The sequence below is a fragment of the Neoarius graeffei genome, chromosome 1 (assembly GCF_027579695.1).
Source record: "Neoarius graeffei isolate fNeoGra1 chromosome 1, fNeoGra1.pri, whole genome shotgun sequence".
Lineage (NCBI taxonomy): Eukaryota > Metazoa > Chordata > Actinopteri > Siluriformes > Ariidae > Neoarius > Neoarius graeffei.
The window spans coordinates 94623722-94647140 of record NC_083569.1 but is presented as its reverse complement, the minus strand read 5'-3'; the positions used below and the strand labels follow the sequence as shown (position 1 = coordinate 94647140).

At 40.1% G+C, this 23419-nt stretch overlaps 1 protein-coding gene across 1 annotated transcript; it reads left to right on the top strand.

Annotated features, from left to right (window-relative positions):
* The first annotated feature begins 17841 nt into the window (after positions 1–17841).
* On the top strand, positions 17842–23254 carry pnp5a (purine nucleoside phosphorylase 5a). The gene is made up of 6 exons (XM_060925604.1): positions 17842–18089; positions 19660–19829; positions 20171–20274; positions 21342–21517; positions 21755–21945; positions 22496–23254. The coding sequence occupies exons 1-6, from the start codon at positions 18067–18069 to the stop codon at positions 22708–22710; spliced, it is 879 nt and encodes a 292-aa protein (XP_060781587.1). The 5' UTR covers positions 17842–18066; the 3' UTR covers positions 22711–23254.
* Positions 23255–23419: the final 165 nt, after the last annotated feature.

The following is a 23419-nucleotide window of genomic DNA, read 5'->3' as shown; positions in this document are numbered from 1 at the left end:
TACCAAACGGCAAAAATATGAATGCAAATACCAGGTTGCATGGGAGAATGAATTTCCATGGATAAGCAAATGTTCGACCAGCCAGTTACACATTTTAAAGGAACAGTCCACCGTATTTCCATAATGAAATATGCTCTTATCTGAATTGAGACGAGCTGCTCCGTACCTCTCCGAGCTTTGCGCGACCTCCCAATCAGTCAGACGCAGTCAGACGCGCTGTCACTCCTGTTAGCAATGTAGCTAGGCTCAGTATGGCCAACGGTATTTTTGGGGGCTGTAGTTAGATGCGACCAAACTCTTCCGCGTTTTTCCTGTTTACATAGGTTTATATGACCAGTGATATGAAACAAGTTCAGTTACACAAATTGAAACGTAGCAATTTTCTATGCTATGGAAAGTGCGCACTATAATGACAGGCGTACTAACACCTTCTGCGCGCTTCGGCAGCGCATTGATATCTGAGCTCCGTATCAATGCGCTGCCGAAGCGCGCAGAAGTAGTATTTATTTAATTGAGTTGTTACTGTTTTGGTCAAATCTTATTTAAAATTTAATTTCTATATATTATAGTTCTCTGTTTTTACATGAGCTTACAAAAGGAAAACACATTTGATGCAATTCAATAATACTTTCATTCACTGCGACTATTTTAAGAAATTATAAACATTCTTCTAAAGCATCACTTGTTGTTTTCTGTGGGTCTCTGTATGTAGACAATATTCAGGCCTGAGATTTTTCAGCTCAAAATCTGATTTAAGACTTCCCTTTCATTGTTATTATATTAAAATTCAAAACGAGTATTATTTCAGATTTTTCACTCTGAGCTCTCTCATGCCTGATCCATGAATCCCATAACCTATAGTCATTGATAGAACAAAATCAACAATTCAAAAACTCTCTTTAATTGTATAAATTTCAAATGGTTTGCAATTAATTGGGATCCACTGTTTTTATCATTTCAACCACGCATCATACCCTCGTCCAATTGAAAATGTCATTCACGCACTTTTCTCCCCCATGAGAATTTTGAAAAGTTGGCAAGTATGCATTTATAAACAAAAAGTGAGGCCATGGTTCTGCGTATCTCCTTTAAGTATGTGGAAGAGGGTAGATAGCTATTTCTATAGTGTTTTACTGTCCTATAACACAGTATGAGCAGATGTTTGAAAAGTTGCATTTGGCTGACTTCATGTGTCTTGGAGCAAGTGCAAGTTAGCTTTCATCCTCCCTGTCATATGATAGATGGGTAAATTATACTCAAAAACGGGGAAAATATGAGGAAACTCAAAAAATACAAGTCTTTCTCAAAATGTATAAACATCTATAGAATAAATGTAGATAAATGCATAATATGAGAATTGTCAAGGTTTGAAATGAATGCAACACACATCACTTGACAGTAGAAGTTGTTGTGCATGCATGCAATTAAATCTAATTAATAAAACACTACCTGGGAAAATATGGATATTTATAAGAAATTAACCATTAGAGATGCCCTAATTTATTTAATACTTGACTAAAAATAATATAAATCTGCAGCTTATCCTTCATTATCTTTCTGCTCTGAACTGTTGGTGTTTCTCTCTGAATAAATCTGAGCTCTTTGTCTTCACCTCAAACACTTGCACGTGTGCACACTTAAACAGAGCCGCACTTTCTCTGTGTCTCTCACACACAGACGTACATATACATTCCCAGAGCTGTGTCTAATAATGGACACATTAGAACATTTCCACAACTGTTCCACATAGAACAATTACAGTGACAGTCATAAAAAATTACCATTTGCCTTTCTTCTGGGTTCAAGCCCAGCGGCTGGCGAGGGCCTTTCTGTGTGGAGTTTGCATGTTCTCCCCGTGTCTGCGTGGGTTTCCTCCGGCTGCTCCGTTTTCCCCCATAGTCCAAAGACGTGCGGTTAGGCTAATTGGTGGCTCTAAATTGACTGTAGGTGTGAATGGTTGTGTGTCTCTATGTGTCAGCCCTGCGATGACCTGGCGACTTGTCCAGGGTGTACCCCACCTCTCGCCCATAGTCAGCTGGGATAGGCTCCAGCTTGCCTGCGACGCTGCACAGGATAAGCAGTTACAGATAATGGATGGATAAGTTTGCATTTCTAGATTCTTTATAGGTTTTAGATTGTAGGTACTAAGAAGCTCCACAGACATAATATTATTTAAATCCACCATCAGTGATTTATTGTACGATGGAAATGGGTTACACACCTGGACCCCTGGACAAATGTCTATGGATTTTCAGACTATGTATCTTTTGTATCCACTGTTTCCATGTCCAAGCAGAACATAACACTGACGTTGTCATGTTCCAGGGTAATAACTGTGGAGCACAAAACATTGTGGCCAAATCTGTAAGACTTTGATGAAACACTGGGATACTTTGACTTACCTGCCAAATCACTTTTTCATTTATTGGCATTTATCTTCATCTTAGTCAGGGTCACTGTGGATCCAGTTGATTGCTGCTTGGCTGCTGCATGAGCTCAAAAAGTAAAATAGCCTCAATGAGGCCGTAGCTCATACCAGCCAAGATGCCCATACAATTGTAAATATGAACAGGTGGCGCCACCTTCTTGACAAATTTTATGCACACCGAACTGGGGAACATTATATGTGAGTTTGATCGAAATCCAATCAAGCCTGTAGGAGGAGTAGCGATTTTTGTAAATTGTGGACGGACAACGACAGATGATGGGTGATCTTATAAGCTCATCCGGCCTGGCTTGCGGCCGGATGAGCTAATAAAAATGTACAAATATCTCATTATTTCAGAGTTGACACATTCTGCATTTAGGAGGACCTTGGAAGGTGCTACTTTTGTTGTCACAGGGGCACTGGGCACCCCCAGCTAGTGTTGTAGTACTCAAGACCACTTCTTGAAGGTCTCTGTCTTGTCTCAGAATCGACCACATTTTTACTTGGTCTTGTCTCGGTCTCAGACATACAGGACTCGAGATTTTATTTCAAAACCGGTCAAGATCACAACTGTGGAGATTTCACTAAATTGCCTGTGCATTGTCTGATTTATTTGTTAACATCGTTACTGTGATTTGATGTAAAATTTCCTACTTCAAATGTGACCAATAATGTGATTCATTGCTAATTTGAAATTTTTCTTCCTGTTCACAGTTGTCACCCTTCCCCCACCCCCTTCACACACACTGGTCTAGTTCTGGTCTTGACTCGGTCTCACCCTGCTTTGGTCTCAGTCTTGACTTGATCTCAACCCCTCAAAGTCTTGGTCTTGTCTTGGTCTCGATACACTTTGGTCTTGGTCATGACTGGGTCTCGGTTTAGGTGGTCTTGACGACAACACTACCCCCGGCTCCTTTTCAGAACTTCTAATGTGAACTAGGGAACGTGGAGCTGTAAGACGGGAACACTACCTGCTGTGCCACCATCCCAGCCCCTGCAGAATCACCTGACTTCAATCTAATAGAAACTCATGGGATTATTTGGACATGAAACACCAAAGTAGCTACATATGTCTTATAATTACAATTATTATAAAAAAAATGCTGTTATTGATGGATTCCTTTTTGTCCAGGTGTTTATGGATATATAGTGTCTGCTTACGAATAAGATGAACATCAACTCAAATCCATTCCTTCAGTCCTGTTTGGTCACACACTGAGTGATCACATGAGAGTAAATGAGGATAGGAAATCTGCAGCACCTTCTGCCACACCACTGAACAGTATCACGGGTTATCTATTTACAATTTTCCACTGGATTTGCTTACACATTTAATCGATGTTTGTGTTGAGTCAAAGTAGGGACCTTGACAGAGTGCTGTACATTAAGGACTATTAGTACATCTTATGCACTGTGGAAAAACTCAGAGCTGCTGTGCAGAACTCAGACTGGACTTTTATTGTACATATTTCTGGTTTTCTTGCTGATGGAGAAGCTTAGCCTTAACACTCGTGACTGAGCATGTGAGATTATAAGATGGTTTTAAGTTTACAAGCGCTAAATAAAGCCCTCCTGTAAATGAGGTTTGGTTAATGCGTTAACAAATTTAGCACATGGTTCTGTGCCAGTAACATTACAATGTACTGGACATCTAAACACAGAGGACTTGCATCTAATGCAAAGTGTTATTGTGTATTTGTTACACTCTATGTTCCAAATTTAAGATAAATCTAGATTTATTTGATATACCGTGCACAATACAATATCTATTTAACAGTTATTCCACGAAATTGAGTTGTACGTGAGCTGATAAGCCATGTACGACGAGGTTGAGTGGAATAACTGTTTTATTCTATCCATATTCACTGGATTTTGAGAAACAGAACATTTTTATTTTTTGCAAATTCGATAAATAAAAACTTTAACATCTGACAAAAATGTCTGACAAAATCACTTCCGTTTAGAATGTAAATAAACCAGTGAAATGACAGTAGCAATTTGTGAAAAATGCGATAATAATTATTGAAAAATAAAATATGACACATTCTTACCATCAAATACTTTCATTCCAGATTTCTGCTAGTTTTTGTTTCATCCTCGGTTGGTTCAGTAACGCACCGCCATTTTGTTTTTCTCTACTCACGGTATAGATAGTTTTCACATGACGTCACAGAGTCGGGGATTCCCTGGTGGTGGCCATCTTGGAGGGCAAGCTTACCTTACGGGTCACTGAGCACACATTGTAGCGCGCGAGTTACATTCATTTATATATTATTTACATTTATTTAAAGCTAGCAATGGTGCAAACTTGTTGTATTCACGGCTGTCGTAATAGGTCCGATGATGAAGTCAAGCGGAGCTTTTATGGAATTCCCACTGTACGGGAGCACGAAGGTGAGCAAACAAAGAAACTCAGCATACAAAGGAGAAATCTATGGCTTGCGAGAATCAACCGCAAGGATTATCAGCCTTCCAAACACAGCAAAGTCTGCTCCGATCATTTTATAAGTGGTAAGTTGTTTAAATAAACAATCAATCGTGTTTAAGTTTGTTTTTGGAAACCAAAACATCATGTGAACAATCTCTGGAGAATGCCTAACTGGAACCGCTGAGTGTACGTTTACATTGTAATGTACACTTAATATCGCTCGTTTGTCACGTTTCTATTTGAAACTTGTCACTTCACTCACGCAAGGGTCATTTTTGAAAAACATTTTAGGTCTATTCTGTAGTCCTGAGCGGTGTGCAGGACTGCGCAAATGTGCGCAGCTTCCCGATTTAAACTGTTTTTTTCTCATCCTTATACTTCCTGTTTCATGGACTGTAACGGATTTGCTTATTTAGTAATTTTAATACAGAATTTACTTTGAAATTATAATCAGACACTCCAACGCCCCCCCTAAAAAAAAAAATCGGATCTGTGTGATTCAGGCGGCATCCGCCAAAAGGCGCGCTGTGAATATATAAAGTTGTATATATCAGACAGCCTTTAAAGTTTGATGAAGTCAGTTTCAGGCTTTGGAGCAGGCTTTGGCAGTTTCAGGCTTTGGTAGCCCTGCATAGTCACTTGAAAATGCATCTTTGTCCACTTCGTAGGGGTCAATTCCCCCAATCAAGGCCAGTTTGGCTGCATACCGTGAGATGTGTATCTATATACTTCTGTTTGCTTGATTTTGCCGACATTTGATCTTTATTTTAGAAAACTGACTATATAACTTCATAAATTCGTCCGAGATAATGTAGCCAGTAGTGGTGATGGTTCGTTTTGTTTGCCCTCCAAGATGGCGGCTGGGGGGCGTTGTGACGTCAGTGAAAACTATCTATATGAGCTGATATTCTAGTAGTAGAGTAGCCAGTCAGAGTGCGTGATTGCTCATATCCAGTGAATGTGGATAGAATAAAATGGTGCATACTATTTTTATTGCTTTTAATTCATTTTTAAAGTCACCTTTTAAACACACTGGCTGGCTAAAAAAGTAAGACATGCAGCTAAGATGTCTGTTTTGTGCTTTACTGCCTTTAAAGCAACTATTGTTGTTGTTTGAAAAACAAAGATCATCTTACGTCAGTTTTCATAATTTATAGATAAAATGTTTTAATTTTGCCTATAGCCCCCCCCCCCCCTCAAAAAAAAATCCCGTTTTCATCCATGTTAAGTTTTTTATGCCTCCGCCCCCGTAAGGTGCAGGAGGCGTTATGTTTTCGGGTTGTCCGTCTGTCCGTGCGTGCGTCCGTCCCGAAACCTTGTGAACGCGATATCTCAAAGGCTAATGAAAGGAATTACACCAAACTTTCACCATTTGTGCGCTTTGGGACAAACATGAACTGATTAGATTTTCAGATCAAAAGGTCTAAGGTTAAGGTCACTGTGAGGTCAAATGTCTGTCCGAGAACCTTGTGAACACAATATCTCCAAGGCAAATCAAAGGAATTTCACCAAACTTTCACCCTTTGTGCATTTGGGGACAAAGATCAACTGATTAGATTTTCAGATCAAAAGGTCTAAGGTCAAGGTCACTGTGAGGTCAAATGTCTGTCCAAAAACCTTGTGAACACAATATCTCCAAGGCTGATACAAGTAATTTCACCAGGTCAAGATTACTGTGAGGTCAAATGTCCATCCCCAAATCACAACTTAATAAGGCGTGTAGTCTACTGGGCGGAGGCATCCCCATCGATGCCGTTGGCGTCAAGTTCTATCTAGTTCTTCAAGTGTTGCACTTAGTAAGTGAAAATGTATTGAATATAGGAAAATTCTATTTATTATTTCTCATCATGAGATTCCAATAAAATGAGTATAAAATTGTTCATCTTATTTCTAGACATTTCTAGACAAAGACCTTCTTCAAGCACTCTTAGTGATATACTTGTTTTATTGCAATCTCACTTATTTTACTTAATGATTTTTTTTTGCAGTGTATTCATACACACCCACCCACACCTAGAGAGTCTTACAGCAGTCACATAGTAAAGAAGAGAGAGAGAGATGTTCTGGTACACATAGAACTTTTTCGCTCTGGAAACATTTGTATTGGACATCAAACTGATAAGAAAAAAAAACAAACTTGCTCACCAAGTGACATCACAGCTTATCTAGTCGTGCCATTGGTCAGGCTGTAGGCGTATTGGTCAGCTTTATTAGACACTGTGTGCTGAACCCTTCCCTATAACTCGGCCTTGAACAGTGAAAAACGTTCCATAACAACTACAAAAACAGCCCTGACCTTAGTGCAAAAGCACATGCTAATAAACAAAGCCCACAGTGAGGAATGTCCACTACAAGTGTGTTTAAATGTGATTTTAGATTGACAATTTTATGGGATGTTATGATTATATGATCACACAGTTGTCCAAGAGCAGTTTGGCTCCTCTTAAAGTGCATATTCTGGACCAATTTCATGTTTGTTTTTTATATGAAAGTATGTCCCTTTACACACTCATCCAGAAGGGTAATTTTGCACAAGGCCATCTGTCTACAGCAAAAAAAAAAATAATAACAAAACGCGTCTGGAAAAATCCCAAGGGAGTCTGGAGCCAGATTCGTGACGTCACCTGCGGAAGCGCCAGCAGGCTGCGAGAGCTTTGCACGGTTTAAGTGCACAGCCTGTGTAGATCAAGCGCTCCCATTTCTCTCTCATTGTCCGGTCTTTTGGAAAACGATGAGTACTAATCCCATCAAGATTGGTGTTGCTATGCCCTCCTATGATACATCTATTAACCATTTTAATAATTACGCAATAACGTTGAAGAAATTTGCAGAAAACCACCAGGTCGTTTTCTCATAAACAAACCAGCGCTGACGTAGGATTCAGAGGGAGGCGTCCCGCACGCGACGTCACGAAAATCAATGTTTCCAAGGAAATCCAAATGCCAAGTTTTTTCAGAGGCGGACCAATTCGCCTCAAATGGCTTGATTTCAACTGAATTTTTCTGGTATTGCGCAAGGTAAAAAAAATTGCAGAGAATGCAGAATGTGACAGATATTTGACCAAAGTTTAATACAAAATAGGAGAATTACATTGATCTTGCTCCTGAATTTACCTGTGATATGCACTTTAAGTTTTCTTCCTCAGGTCGTGTTAGGAAGCCCCCCCCAAAAAAAAATATTAAGCCAGTTTGTGATTATGTCTGTTGTTGAAATGCCCTACAATAGAACATAAAATTAAATAGAACTCATCAGATCAGGTCTGTAATGTGTACAGGAAGTGGCCAAGTGGTAAAATGTAAAAAAGTGTCACCCCCTTTGACCCCACAGTATCAGTGTTGTCCAAGATTCAAACCTGAAGTCAAAATATCCTGGAGCTTCAATCATTTGTATCATTTTCCAAACACTCCTGAAATGAGGCAATCACAGTTCAAAGACGTGTACGTAGGTTAACATGGGGTGGCCTTGGGCTGAGGCGCCCTTGAGCGAGGCACTTAACCCCCAACTGCTCCCCGGGCACTGTAGCGCGGCTGCCCACTGCTCTGGGTATGTGTGTGTGCTCATTGCTCACGTGTGTGTGCATGTGTGTGTTCACTGCTTCAGATGGGTTAAATGCAGAGAGGAATTTCACAAGTGTACATGTGATGAATAAAGTTGTTCTTCTTCAAACATTCATGAAAGCTGAAACTTGGCTACAGTAATGACACATTTATGTCCATGAGTTGTATAGTTTTATAGAACTCTTGTTCATTCTGTTATTTTGATAAAAGAATAATCAAAAATGTCACACTACTGTAATGGTGACAATACATTATAACCCTAAGCACACATAGGGCATGCTGATGTAACCCGAAAACAATCCAAATTTATTTTATATACAAATACATACATCTATAACTCACACTGATTTGTCCTAATATATGCCCTTTTTTTTAACATAAAATGCCTTCAGAGGATATGGCTATGCAGCTGTACATTATAACTTCCTAATGTTTATCATATACAGTAATCAAGTTTGTTCTGAGTGCTTTTCTTATCTATCTGTCAGTAACTATAACTCACTCACAAGTCACATGGTTCTACTTTTGGTCTTGGTATGACCCACTTCCTCGATTATGGAAAAAATAATAATCACGATTATTTCAGTCAATATTGAAATCACGATTATTCAAACGATTTTTTGAAACAATGCATTTATTCAGCATTTCTCTTTAAAACAAAAAAACCCTCTTTGTTATTGATCATTTACGTTCACCTTTCTTTCAAACTGAAAATAAATATAGTCCAGAAAAACTTAAGTTTGTGATGTATAAAACAAAATAAAAATATTCTTTTGACATAAGACAGAGAAAAACAAATGTACATTTTATCCAGTTGTCCACAATCTCGAGAGGGCAGTGCATAACGTTTGTCAAACTCGTTTATCATTTTCTTAAAACCCCCACCCTCTACTGCATTGATAGGCTGCATGTCTTTGGCTAAATAATATCCGATGGATGCTGTGAGTGCGTTGTGCCTCTCCAAACTCGTGGCATACGGAGTGGCATTGTAGAGAGTGGCTGAAATGGGTGGCTGCATTGTCTTGCTGGTTGTGGCGGCATCGGCTTTATCTTTTTGTTTGTTTTTTATTGTTTCGTTGTGAATAACTTTATGGCTCAGTTTCAGGTGGTTGAAGAGGTTTGTAGTGTTGCCAAGAGGTGCAGATACTACCTTATTGCAAATCTTACACACGATGCGCTTCTGTTCCACGTCGGATTCTTCGAATCCAAAGTGATCCCATATTACAGACGTTTTTCGTCCCTTTTTGTCGACCAACCGATTCTGCCCTCCTTCTGTCATCTTGCAAGCCTACCTCGCGCCAAACAATTCGCAATCTCTCCTCCTTTCAGCTGCGTGAGTGGAGAGCCATAGAGACACACACACTGCTTCCGCTGCGTGAGTGTTGTCGGCAAGTCTGCGCATGGGCCCACGGGAAGGAAATGTATTGCGTGTGCGCGTCCCCGACAAATGGCAAAATAATCGTTTCAACTCGATTATATGAATTTTGAGATCGTTTGACACAAAAATCGAAATCGTGATCAAAATTCGATTAATTGCACAGCCCTACTTCCACATGCCATAAAGCCTGTTAAGGCCCACAGTCCAACTCCACTTGACATGCTAGCAAACTCTTTTCAAGCTCGAAATCATATTGGGTAGCTAACGTTACTAGAAAAGAAAGATTTCTCCATTCTGTTTATTTGGCAAGATTATGCTCAACGTATTTCTGAAAGGACTTCAGATAAGTTAACGTTATTCATGTTAGCGTAACTCTGTGTTTACATGCTAACTAACAGTGTCGTGTCCAAGTTAACTAGCTATGTATAAACGTTAGCCGTGGACAAGGTTACGGCAACTTGAAAGTCATTTGACTAACCAGACTGCATAGCTATTGCAGCATTATCGCTAGCTCTAAAAGCACAGACAACTTCAGTGCAAGCTTTGTCTTGGAATAAAACGTTTATATCCCTCAATATGCTTCCGCAGGTTGGACGGCGAGTTTTTGTAGGCTGTGATGTGGTTTGTTTTCGGCAAACAAAGCAAGCATTTAAAACTAAACGAATCTTTAATCAAGTATACTATACTCAAGTAAAATATAGATACTCAAAAAGTGTATTTAAGTAAATGTACTACGTTACTGTCCACCTCTGTTGCAATTCTATTTCTATATTATTTAGTGATTTGCTTAGTCAGCTTATCAACCTGTTCCAGAGGTGGACAGTAACGAAGTACATTTACTTGAGTGCTGTACTTAAATGCACTTTTTGAGTATCTATACTTTACTTGAGTATTATTTTTGTTGGAAACATGATTTTAACTTCACTACATTTGAAATACAAATATTGTACTTTTCACTCCATTACATTTCTATCAAGGTCCTCGTTACTCGTTACTATGAAGCAGTGGATGTTTTTTCTTTTCTAAAACGCAATTGATTTTTCCCCAGGTGACACTGAGACAGACTATCAGTAATCACGAGGGTCACATCATGTCCATGGACTGTATAAAATCAAGTTCAGTGATTTCTCAGCAGCATTATTTGAACACGATCAGTTGATGGCAGAATGGGAGGCGGTTATTCTGGGGAATGCACGCACCCATGGCCCATGAACCCATGTTTCAGTTTTCTGCAAGGATTAAAAAGTCGTTTTGTTTTAAATGTTTTTGTTTGCCGAAAACGAACCACATCATGGCCTACAAAAACTCGCCGTCCAACCTGCAGAAGCATATTGAAGTATATGAATGTGGAGAAGACCAAAGAGATTGTAATCGACTTCAGGAGAGGTCACTCACAGCATCCCCCTCTGACCATCGATGGTGCTGCAGTGGAGAGGGTGAGCAGCACCAAATTCCTAGGGGTGCACATCGCTGAGGACCTCTCCTGGTCCAACAACATTGCATCACTGGCCAAGAAGGCTCAAACTCGCCTCTACTTCCTCCGCAAACTGAGGAGTGCACGAGTCCCACCCCCCCATCATGTGCCCTTTCTACAGGGGTACCATTGAGAGTGTCCTCACTGGCTGCATCACTGCGTGGTACGGAGGCTGCAATGCCTCCTGCCGGAAGACTCTGCGACGCACAGAGCCAGCAAGATCATTGGTACCCCTCAGCCCTCCCTTACGGACATCTATCACTCCCGTCTCACCCGCAGAGCCATCAGCATCGCTGGTGATACCTCCCACCCTTCACACTCACTCTTCAGCCTCCTGCCCTCAGGGAAAAGGTACTGGAACCTCCGGGCCCGCTCCACAAGACTGCTGAACAGCTTCATCCACCAGGCTGTCAGGATGCTGAACTCTATCCACTATCTACCCCTGCTCTGTAACACATTCATTCACACAAGTAAACTACCTCATCCGTTTGCATGTCACACCGCAATCATTAGCATTACTCATCCATTTGCACATCACACCACAAACATTAGCATTACTGCTGTATCTGCTGCTATTGCCCATTTGCACTAATGTCATATACACCTCATAAGCTGCTCTTCTAGCACCTTCTCCGTTATTGTACTGTATTGCACAACTGCTATTTTGTACATTGTTTGATTTTAGTGTATTTTTATCTATCTATCTGTCCAGATATATAGATATAAAATCTATATTATCTATATTTATATATATGGGTTTTTTTTCTTAATTTTTATCTATATTTATATATATTGGGGTTTTTTTTGTGTGTAATCTTTATCTGTTTTTTTTTTTTCCATTTAAGGTGAGAGAGAAATGGCATTTCAATTCTCCTATATGTCCTGGATACATAGTGAATTGACAATAAAGAATCTTTGAATCTCATCTCATCTCATTATCTCTAGCCGCTTTATCCTTCTACAGGGTCGCAGGCAAGCTGGAGCCTATCCCAGCTGACTATGGGTGAAAGGCGGGGTACACCCTGGACAAGTCGCCAGGTCATCACAGGGCTGACACATAGACACAGACAACCATTCACATTCACACCTACTGTCAATTTTAGAGTCACCAGTTAACCTAACCTGCATGTCTTTGGACTGTGGGGGAAACCGGAGCACCCGGAGGAAACCCACGCGGACACATGGAGAACATGCAAACTCCACACAGAAAGGCCCTCGCCGGCCACGGGGCTCGAACCCAGACCCTCTTGCTGTGAGGCGACAGCGCTAACCACTACACCACCGTGCCGCCCCATCTTTGAATCTCATCTCATTATCTCTAGCCGCTTTATCCTGTTCTACAGGGTCGCAGGCAAGATGGAGCCTATCCCAGCTGACTACGGGCGAAAGGCGAGGTACACCCTGGACAAGTCGCCAGGTCATCACAGGGCTGACACATAGACACAGACAACCATTCACACTCACATTCACACCTACGGTCAATTTAGAGTCACCAGTTAACCTAACCTGCATGTCTTTGGACTGTGGGGGAAACCGGAGCACCCAGAGGAAACCCACGCGGACACGGGGAGAACATGCAAACTCCGCACAGAAAGGCCCTCGCCAGCCACGGGGCTCGAACCCGGACCCTCTCGCTGTGAGGCGACAGCGCTAACCACTACACCACCGTGCCACCCCATCTTTGAATCTATATAAGTGTTTTATTCCAAGAGAAAGCTTGCAATTAAGTTGTCTGTGCTTTTAGAGCTAGCGATAACTTTGCAATAGCTATGCAGTCTGGTTAGTCAAAGGACTTTCTATGGATTTACTCACCAAGTTGCCGTAACCTTGTCCACAGCTGACGTTAACACATAGCTAGTTAACTTGGACACTGTTAGTTAGCATGTAAACACAGAGTTACATGAATAACATTAACTTATTTCAAATCCTTTCAGAAATATGTTTTAGCATAATCTTGCCAAATAAACAAAATGCAGAAATCCTTCTTTTCTAGTAGTGTTAGCTACCCAATATGATTTTGAGTTTGAAAAGAGTTTGGTAGCATGTCAGGTGGAGTTTCACTGACTAGCTAGCTTAACGTTAAACCACCATGATGACACAGCATGCGTTCATTTTGTGAATTCACAAAATAATCCAGTAGGTTTAGGGTGACCAGACGTCCCGGGACAGTCCCGATTTGGGGTTGTGTGCCCCGAGTCCCGACAAAAGTCTGTCGGGACACGGATATGTCCCGGTTTTCACCACTCGCGACGTTTGCGACTGAGCAGCGTGGGAATCATTAGCGGAGAAATGTCTGCATTTACTATTTTGATGAATTGACAGGAATCGCAAACTTTCCTGGTTACTGCCCCCTGGCCCTGTGGCATGGGTGTTTATTTAGCCACATTATTCCAGACAACAGAACGGGTTGCCATGCAACAATAAAATAAACATTAACTGGCGCGAATGTTCTTTCTCTAGCAGCTAGCAGCAGTAATGCCGCAGCAATTATGCTGAAAAGAAAACATACCTTTTCTAAAGTTTTACAGGGCACCTACCCCTTCCTCCGAGAGGTGCAGAACAATGCGCACGAAGCCGACTGCACACACTGTAAGTGTTTTGTTCTTGTACTGAGATGGGTAGCCTATGCTGCAAATGATGTGCGCTCCTGTGGGGGCTTTCCTCGGGCTGCCACCACTCTCCTCCTTTAGTGCTGAAGCCGCGAGAGGCCCTTCATATAATCTTTTTTTATTCACCTTGTTATCCTGAGATAACGACATAATTAATTCAGGATCTCGAGAAAACAACACAACTAATTCGAGATCTCGAGAAAACAAAACCGTTATTCCGAGATCTCGAGAAAACAAAACAATTATTTCATGATCTCAGCTGGATCACTGTATCTCCGTCGGTAGAGACGAAGCCGGGCCAGTCTTCTGCGGAGGTGCCGCGGACTAATTTTGAAATGATCCCTTATTAAAAGACTTAATGCAATCTCTCCCTGTGTCAACCCCTGATCAAAATATTGCCTTATTAGGTGATCGATTATTCCAGACATTCTAATGACCAAAGTTGCGTCTATACAGAATGAGAAATAGCCCCAAAGTCAGCACATCACACGTCTCTTGGCGCACCTGAATGAACCATTTCTCAGCTGTTTACTTGAGATCATGGAATAATTGTTTTGTTTTCTCAAGATCACGGAATAACGGTTTTGTTTTCTCGAGATCTCGAATTAGTTGTGTTGTTTTCTCGAGATCCTGAATTAATTATGTCGTTATCTCAGGATAACAAGGTGAATTAAAAAAAAGGATTATATGAAGGGCCTCTCTCGGCTTCCGTATATATTCTCAAATCACTTGTCTCTTTTTTGTTTCTGTTTAACATACCATTCTGACAGTTTGGCCATATTGCTGTGTTGAACAGCTTGTTGCACCTTCCATTAAAGTGTTTACTTTTGTACACATCTTCTTGCTTTATTCATTCAGTTGTGGGGAATGGTTAGTAAGGTTGATTCTGACCTAGGCTATGTTGAGGTCACATATCTACTTTTTAAGTTCATGCTATAGTGCATACAATTTTAGAGATATAGCCTACATGTGCATATGCATTCTTCTTGGTGTTCTCACAAACAGGTGGAATAAATCAGTTTAAATTTGGCCTATGGACATAGCCTGGCCTATTCTCAGCCATTACAAAATCTGTTGTCTGACCAGAATTTAACTGATCTGTATACCACTATGCTACTAGATAACAAAATGCCTGTTTGTTTTATTTCATGTGAGATGTTGATAAATGTGAGCTTCAACAAAATGATAAGAGCACCTCTCTGAGTGTCACGTTTATGTAAAAAAAAGGTGTGCGTGCACGAGCATGGTCAAGCGCAAAAGTGTCCCGGTTTCAGACTAGGGAAATCTGGTCACCCTAAGTAGGTTGCTTCAGAAGCATGAGAAGCATAAGCGTTTTGGCAATAATACAACAGTGTGTTGACAGAAAATGTACTTTTAATACTTAAGTATTTTTAAAAGTACTTCAGTACTTTAACTTCAGTAAAAATGTGACTGTACAACTTTCACTTGTATCGGAGTAACATTTGACCAGTGGGATCTGTACTTTGACTTACAGCGCCCTCCACAATTATTGGCACCCCTGGTTAAGATGTGTTAGCCTTAAAATAAATTAAATTCTTATTGCAGAAGCATAATCTCACACTGAAAATTGTAGGAAAATGTAACCCTTAACTCAAGTGAATTTAAAAAAATCCCTGACTAAGAAATAATTATTTTTCATAAAATCACCTGTTCCACCATTATTGGCACCCATAACAATTCCTAGAAAATAAATATAATTGAAGCATTTCTGTCATTTCTACTGTAGTTTATAAAGTTGATAAGAGTATCTAGGAACCTTTAATTTGTAATTCATCACATCCTGTTTCCCTGGGGTATAAATATGATGTGACACAGAGGCCTATTTCACTTATCCACTCTTCAACATGGGAAAGACAGGAGAACACACCATTCAAGTATGGCAGATGGGTGTCAACCTTCATAAGTCAGGCAATGGCTACAAGAAAATAGCCACTTGCCTACACCTGCCCATATCTACAGTCAGAGGAATCATCAAGAAGTTTAAAACAACTGGAACAGTGGCAAACAAGCCTGGATGAAGATGCAACTTTATCTTGCCACCACGCACAGTGAGGAGGATGGTAAGAGAAGTAAAAATGTCTCCAAAGCTCACTGTTAGAGAATTGCAGCAAAGAGTAGCATCTTGGAGTCACAAAGTCTCCATAATAACCATCAGGCGCTATCTACATGCCAACAAAGCTGTTTGGGAGGAATGCACGGAAAAAGCCTTTTCTCACTTACAAGCATAAACGTAAACGTCTGGAGTTCGCTAAGTGGTACTGGGACTTCAACTGGGACCGTGTGCTTTGGTCAGATGAGACCAAGATAGAGCTTTTTGGCAAAAAACACTAATACATCACAAAAGATGAGTATGCAGAAAAGCACTTCATCTGTGATTTTTTTTTTCCTTCCTCTCTCTCTCTCTCCCTCCACGCTGTTTGCACTGTTATTGGAGATGCTTTAATCTCATTGTACATGTGTATAGTGACAATAAAGGCATTCTATTCTATTCTATTCTATTCTATTCTATTCTATGCTGTGAGCCTGTTTCTCTTCCAAAGGCCCCGGGAACCTTGTTAGGGTGTATGGCATCATGAACTCTTTGAAATACCAGGACATTTTAAATCAAAATCTGGTGGCCTCTGCCCGAAAGCTGAAGATGGGTCATCACTGGGTCTTTCAGCAAGATAATGACCCTAAACATGCGGCCAAATCTACACAAAAATGGTTCACCAGACACAAAATCAAGCTCCTCCCATGGCCATCTCAGTCCCCAGACCTCAACCCAATCGAAAACCTGTGGGGTGAGCTGAAGAGGAGAGTACATAGGAGAGGACCCAGGACTCTGGATGATTTAGAGAGATTGTGCAAAGAGGAATGGTTGAATATATATCTCTGTATTCTCCCATCTTGTGAAATGTTATAGGAGAAGATTAAGTGCTGTCTTGTTAGCAAAAGGGAGTTGTACAAAGTATTAACATCAGGGGTGCCAATAATTGTGGCACACATGATTTAATGTAAAAGAATTATTTCTTAATATGGGATTTTTTTCCCACTGAATAAATGCACTTGAATTAAAGGTTGGATTTTTCTTTTTTTTGCATTGTTGTCCAATATTATTATTTAAAAAAAAAATATTAGAAGCCGGCGGCACGGTGGTGTAGTGGTTAGCGCTGTCGCCTCACAGCAAGAAGGTCCTGGGTTCGAGCCCCGGGGCCGGCGAGGGCCTTTCTGTGTGGAGTTTGCATGTTCTCCCCGTGTCCACGTGGGTTTCCTCTGGGTGCTCTGGTTTCCCCCACAGTCCAAAGCCATGCAGGTTAGGTTAACTGGTGACTCTAAATTGACCGTAGGTGTGAGTGTGAATGGTTGTCTGTGTCTATGTGTCAGCCCTGTGATGACCTGGCGACTTGTCCAGGGTGTAACCCGCCTTTCGCCCGTAGTCAGCTGGGATAGGCTCCAGCTTGCCTGCGACCCTGTAGAAGGATAAAGCGGCTAGAGATAATGAGATGAGATATTAGAAGCCTAAGAACATATCTTAACGAGGGGTGCCAATAATTGTGGAGGCGCTGTAAGTAATGAAGTTGGGTACTTTGCCTCTGACCTGTTTCCCTCCACGCCAACATGCGCAGGTACCCAAAGAAAGCTAGTTGTAAATCCCTGGGAATCTATTTTACGCAAAGTTATAAAGATTTCATTGATTATATGTGTTCAAAATGATTCACCTGATTGAATACTTTACAGTGCAGAGTAACTATGTGAGATTATGGCTGTTTTGTTTATTGCATTTTCTTTAACCCATTCCAGGGCCAATAATATTGCCACCAATTGTATTGTATACACCGTCAGTGTTGGTCACTCTTTTCTTAATATTTACTCCTTTCTTTGGTAGTATATTGTAAATAAATACATGGGTGACGTCAGGAGGTGTAGCCGTCGCGATAATTTGTCGTCATAGGGTGGGCGGGGCATCTATGCTGCGTCTCTATAAATAAACTAGCGGCCAGCGGGTCTGGGTAGAATTTTAAACTCTAATGTGAGGTTTTATTTTGTGTTTTAATTTCGGTCGCGGTTTCTTTTAATTATTTTTTTTCTATACGTGTGTTTTGTTTACATTAGGCGTTGGAATTATAGTCTTGTTTTTACAAATCCGGTACTTTCTTTTGTGGCCGAGTTAAAGGACGCGCTTACAGACATGCTTCCTGAAAGTCAGACTGGGTAAGAAACCGCTCACTGATTAGTTTCATTCATATCTTTTTAATATAGATATATATTTTTAGTTTTTAATATGTTTAATAAATATAAATTTTTTTTATAATTTTTTAATTTAAATGTAGATACAAAATTATTTGTTTATATTTTTATTTTTAATATTGGTATAACATATATATATAAATTATTTATATGATTTTTATTTAATTAAAAAATTAGATATATAAAATTATTTTAAATGTAAAAAACATTTACTTTATATAAAGTATTTATATATATATATATATATATATATATATATATATATATATAATTTTTTTAAATATAAAATTAACTTTTTTAATAGTTACATTTAAAGTATTTATTTTTAAATATTTAATTTTTAATTTTATATTTAATTTTTTACATTTTTTTATATTTTTGATTTTATTAAAAAATATTTTTTTAATATAGTATTTATATATTTTTATACACAGTTTTCCCATGGCTATGCTGTAATCCAGTCTGCCTGGATTTTTCAGCATGTGTCGCTCATTCTTGCCATATGTCCACTTTTTGCAGCCAAATAATCTAAGTACAAATGCACAACATTCTTTAAGCAATTTACTTTCTTTTATTAAAAAGCATTTTAGATTCAAGTTTGCATTTCGACTCGTTTTTGAGCTATAGGATTCAAATCAGTTAGGCTTATGACTACAATAAGATGATGATGATGATAATAATAATAAGAGCAGCCTTGAGAGTCGATGATGTTGCACAAATAACAATCCTCATAAATATCTTGAGGAACCGCTTTATCCTGGTCAGGGTTATTATGGATCCAAAGCCTGTCCTGGGAACAGTGGGCACCGCTCACACATTCTCACACTTATGCACACCTTAAATCAATTTCTTTTACAAATCCATTTTCATCATTGCAGTCACATTTAAATGAGACCTCACTTTACTTATTACTCATACAAACGCGCGCACGCACACCTTTGATTTGTCCGATTGAGACCCTTTAATGCCTTTAAATACAATGACCGGCCTGCTTCATATAATGCCTCTCCATAGCACACGTTAGCCACAAAGAGAACTTTAAAATGCACATCACACTATCGTCCAGATGTCAGGGCATATTTTATCATCCCTTTAAAAAGACTTACTGTACTTCTGCCATGTGTCTATGAAGGCCACAGAGGAGTTATTTTAGTCGCTCAGCAAGGGGACATCCTTGCCTTAAATAACTGAACAAGTCTGGGTCACATGTCAGGTTGGCTCCACTGATCCTCTTTCTGCTGGTGAAGTTATTTCTATGATGAGATGAAGATTTTTATATTCAAGTAATAAAGGGTTTCTTTCAATTCTGCTGGCACAGCTATGTAGCTGAGATTTTCTGTGTGAGAGCATGTGTCGACAGTCAGGTTTCTGTATGAATTTTTCTGGTTCTTGGGGTGCATGACTCGGTTGTGACTTGTGGAATGCGAGAGCACAGCTCCTGATAACGTGCGAGCGAGAGAGGGGTTTGTGCGCACATTCATGCTGAGTCATTCTGATCACACAAGTCACATGTTAACTCTGTTTGTGTTTTTAGGTACAGTTATGAGGATTGCAGGGCTACAGCTGACTGGCTGTTGGCTCAGACTGCAGTGCGCCCACTGGTGGGCATCGTTTGTGGCTCCGGTCTGGGCGGCTTGGCTGACATGCTGAAAGATCAGGTGATCTTCAACTACAAAGACATTCCCAACTTCCCCCAAAGTACAGGTTAGTTTGTGTGGATATATGAACAGACTGTGTGTGTATAACCTTTTACACTGGAACAGCAGATTTTGCGGCTTTTGTGGCCTTGAATGTACCGACAAACTTCCTGGTGCTTATATAATACTTGGTTTATGGGAGGGTGGGCGTGTGTGTGGGAGCGGGATTATTTATCAAAAGCAAGCCTTCGAATACATTGCACCATGTAAAGAAGACTCTCTTAAACATGTAGTGTGTTTTGGCCTCAGTTATCTACCCAAGAGAACCTGCAGCACTGAAACACACTTTTATTCGTGGCTACATCATTCATTTGTGCTGACACTCGGTTCATCTTCTGTTTTAACCAGTGCATGGACACGCTGGACGACTTGTATTTGGGACTCTGAAAGGAAGACCATGTGTCTGCATGCAAGGCCGCTTCCATCTCTATGAGGGATACCCCATCCAGAAGGTTCAAACATCCCATAATATTACACCTTCCCCCCCCCCCCTTTTCCTTATGAAGACCTTTTTGTCTTCACCATAAAAATGGTCATTAAATCTATCTAGAAAAATATGTCTGTTTTCTAAGTTCTCAAGCTGCGTGGCTACACTATGAGAATTTTATGCACGACAGTAAAAGTTTTATTTATTTTTTTTTAAATTTGCCCTTGATTTGATCAAACTAGGGCTCTTGTCTTCAGGTTATGAACATTGTTTTCTCAGATGTTTATAATCACTTAACATCTGTTGGTTGCATGTCTTGTAATTTGCCTTGGCCAGTAGCACAGTCATATCACGCAACATCTTAGGGGTTTTCCAATTGCTATGCCACAAATGTCTTTAGACAACAGAAAAAGACACTGAAATCCCAACATTTTTATGATCATTGGAAAAATTGAGATGAATATATATGAAAATATAAAGTGGAAATGTCCAGTTGCATCACATACTGTGCCCAATCTCCTAACTTGAAGCAGACTCAGTGTGTTCCGTGTTCTCTAGAAGGATTTAATCGTAAAAATGAATAAGGTTCAGGGTGACTTGAAATTTGTTTTACATTTCTTGCTTTCACATGACCACTATAGAAGAATCATTCTGTTTTAAGAAATAAGGTAGTGCCCATTCAGACATTGCATTATTACGTTAATGGCATGTAGCAGACGCTCTTATCCATACACCATACCCAGAGCAGCCTGGGGAGCAGTTGGGGGTTAGGTGCCTTCCTCAAAGGCACTTCAGTCATTCCTGCTGATCAAGGGAACCGAAACGCCAACCTTTTGGTCCCAAAGCTGCATCTCTAACCTTTAGGCCATGGCTTCCCCATTTGTTCCCTGAACAAATAGTTGTTTCTGAAGATCATGGGGAAACTTTTAAATCAGTGCCAAAATAAATGTCCATTATGGTTGCTTAGGAATTCTTGAGTAATTCAGTAGACTCTGTGTAGATGTGTTGGTGCTGTTCTGGGTCGTGACTACAGTTGTGTCTAAAGTCTTCTTGTACGCACAGTGTAATAGTGGTACGGTTCTGCTGTCCTAGATCACTCTGCCCATGCGGATATTTAAGCTGCTCGGTGTAGAGACTGTGATCCTGACCAATGCTGCCGGAGGCCTCAATCAGGACTACAAGGTGGGAGACATCATGATCATCAAAGACCATCTGAACATGCCTGGATTCGCCGGCAACAATCCGCTGATAGGACCCAATGACGACAGGTACATGTATCTGAAAATGAAGCTTTGCAGTAAGGTATCATTGTCAACTTATTAACAACTAGAATGTGAGCAAACTGTCATTTTTGGAGACATTTCATATACGAGCTCAGTGCTTCTCCTTTAAACAATAACTACAGTAATTTGAGGGGGGGGATGCTTGGCTCTTGTCTGATCATTGTTTATTTCTAAAATAGGTGTATAATAAGTATTTAGTAATAACTAGTGTGTGTTCTCCAGGTTTGGTGTGCGTTTTCCCTGCATGTCTGACGCGTATGATCGTGAGCTGCAGCAGCTGGCCATGGACGTGGGCATTGAGTTGGGTTACGGTGATTTCCTCAGGGAGGGGGTCTATTGTGTGCTTGGGGGACCCTCGTTCGAGACCATCGCTGAGTGTCGCATGCTGCACAAACTGGGAGCTGATGCTGTTGGTGAATATCCCGCTTTAACTGATGAAGTGCAATTGGAAGCTTTTTCAATTTGAAGTTGTATTGAATCAGACGCGTTCTGTGTAGAAGGCATCATGTTTTAACAATAAATGACTGCTTGACCTGGCTGTTCCATCAAGTCGTTAGAAAAGAGCACAAATACACCTACTTTTCAACCCTTAGGAAATCCAGATCCTAGGAATGTGTTAATTAGAAAGGTCTAGGTTTCCCTGGGAGACTAGTGCCTCTGTTTGCATATTAGAACATGACTGGCTCATATTTTGATATAATAACATTTGGGTGTTGAATGTTTATTAACTCTTGTTTTCCAGTGTCCCATTTCATCAAAGACTCTTAAGTGATTTTGACCTGTGTGAACTTGCATTAACTTCCCCATAAGATTTTGATCATAATCCAACACTTCTCTCTCTGCTCTTTAGTTATCCAGATGTTATAAAATGGTGTTATAATTGGGCCTAATCCTAAATGAATTAAGGGGTAGAGGAATTACCTCTCTGCTGTATGTAAATATTCTTTCTTTCTTCCCTCTCAGGAATGAGCACGGTTCATGAAGTGATTGTGGCACGTCACTGTGGAATGCGTGTCTTCGCTCTGTCGCTGATAACCAATCAGGCTGTGATGGATTACGACAGCGAGGAGAAAGCCAACCATGAGGAAGTTCTTGAGACAGGCAAACAGAGGGCAGAACAGCTGGAGAGGCTAGTGTCCACCATGGTCACTCGCATTGGGTACAATAATTATTCCTAAACAAAACTCGAAACTGAGACCTCCGATCATTAAAAAGAAAAGCTGAACTTAAACATATGGTCAAATTCAGTACTGCGAAACATTCAGTTCATCCAAACGGTGTCTTCACACTTGTTTAGTGCCTTGCTGCATGTTTGTGTATTTCTTATTTTGTGTAGGTGCAATGTTTAATGCATTTCCTGTATTTTTTTTTTTCTTCTTCCCCTTAATTCTCCTGAAGTGCATGGATATCAGTTCATATTTATTAGTGAGAATCTCTGGTCATGTACATTCCTTAGGAAACTCAGACTGCAGACATGTATGTATTAATGTCTTAAGCCATTAATCATTATGTATGTCCTAATTATTTAAATTCTAAGTCAACCATTGATTTGCTTTATGAAAGCCCAATGCTTTGGTCATTTGTGGGTTTTTTTTTTATTTATTTTAACGGTTTATTAAAGTTGTGTATTTATTACTAAATGCTTGTCATGTTTACTGTGTGCTTTGCATTACACGGACCTGGCAGGAAACGATAACCTGAGCACAGTGGGAAATGTGGTTTATGTAACTTTCCTTTAACTATCAAGCTGAATTAATTATGGAAACCAATATTTAATTGGTTGCAGCAGGTAGAACAAAATTTCTATAATAAAGATGGCTGCTACTGCAAAATGCCTTTTTGCTGGGTTTCAGTCACATGGTCTAAACTGCTGCTGTAGTGCAAACA

Coding starts and splice junctions, on each gene's coding strand:
- pnp5a (XM_060925604.1), top strand. CDS start 18,067: ATGCTTCCTGAAAGTCAGACTGG. Junction 18,090..19,659: donor CTTCCTGAAAGTCAGACTGG/GTAAGAAACCGC, acceptor TTGTGTTTTTAG/GTACAGTTATGAGGATTGCA. Junction 20,275..21,341: donor AGGGATACCCCATCCAGAAG/GTTCAAACATCC, acceptor CTGCTGTCCTAG/ATCACTCTGCCCATGCGGAT.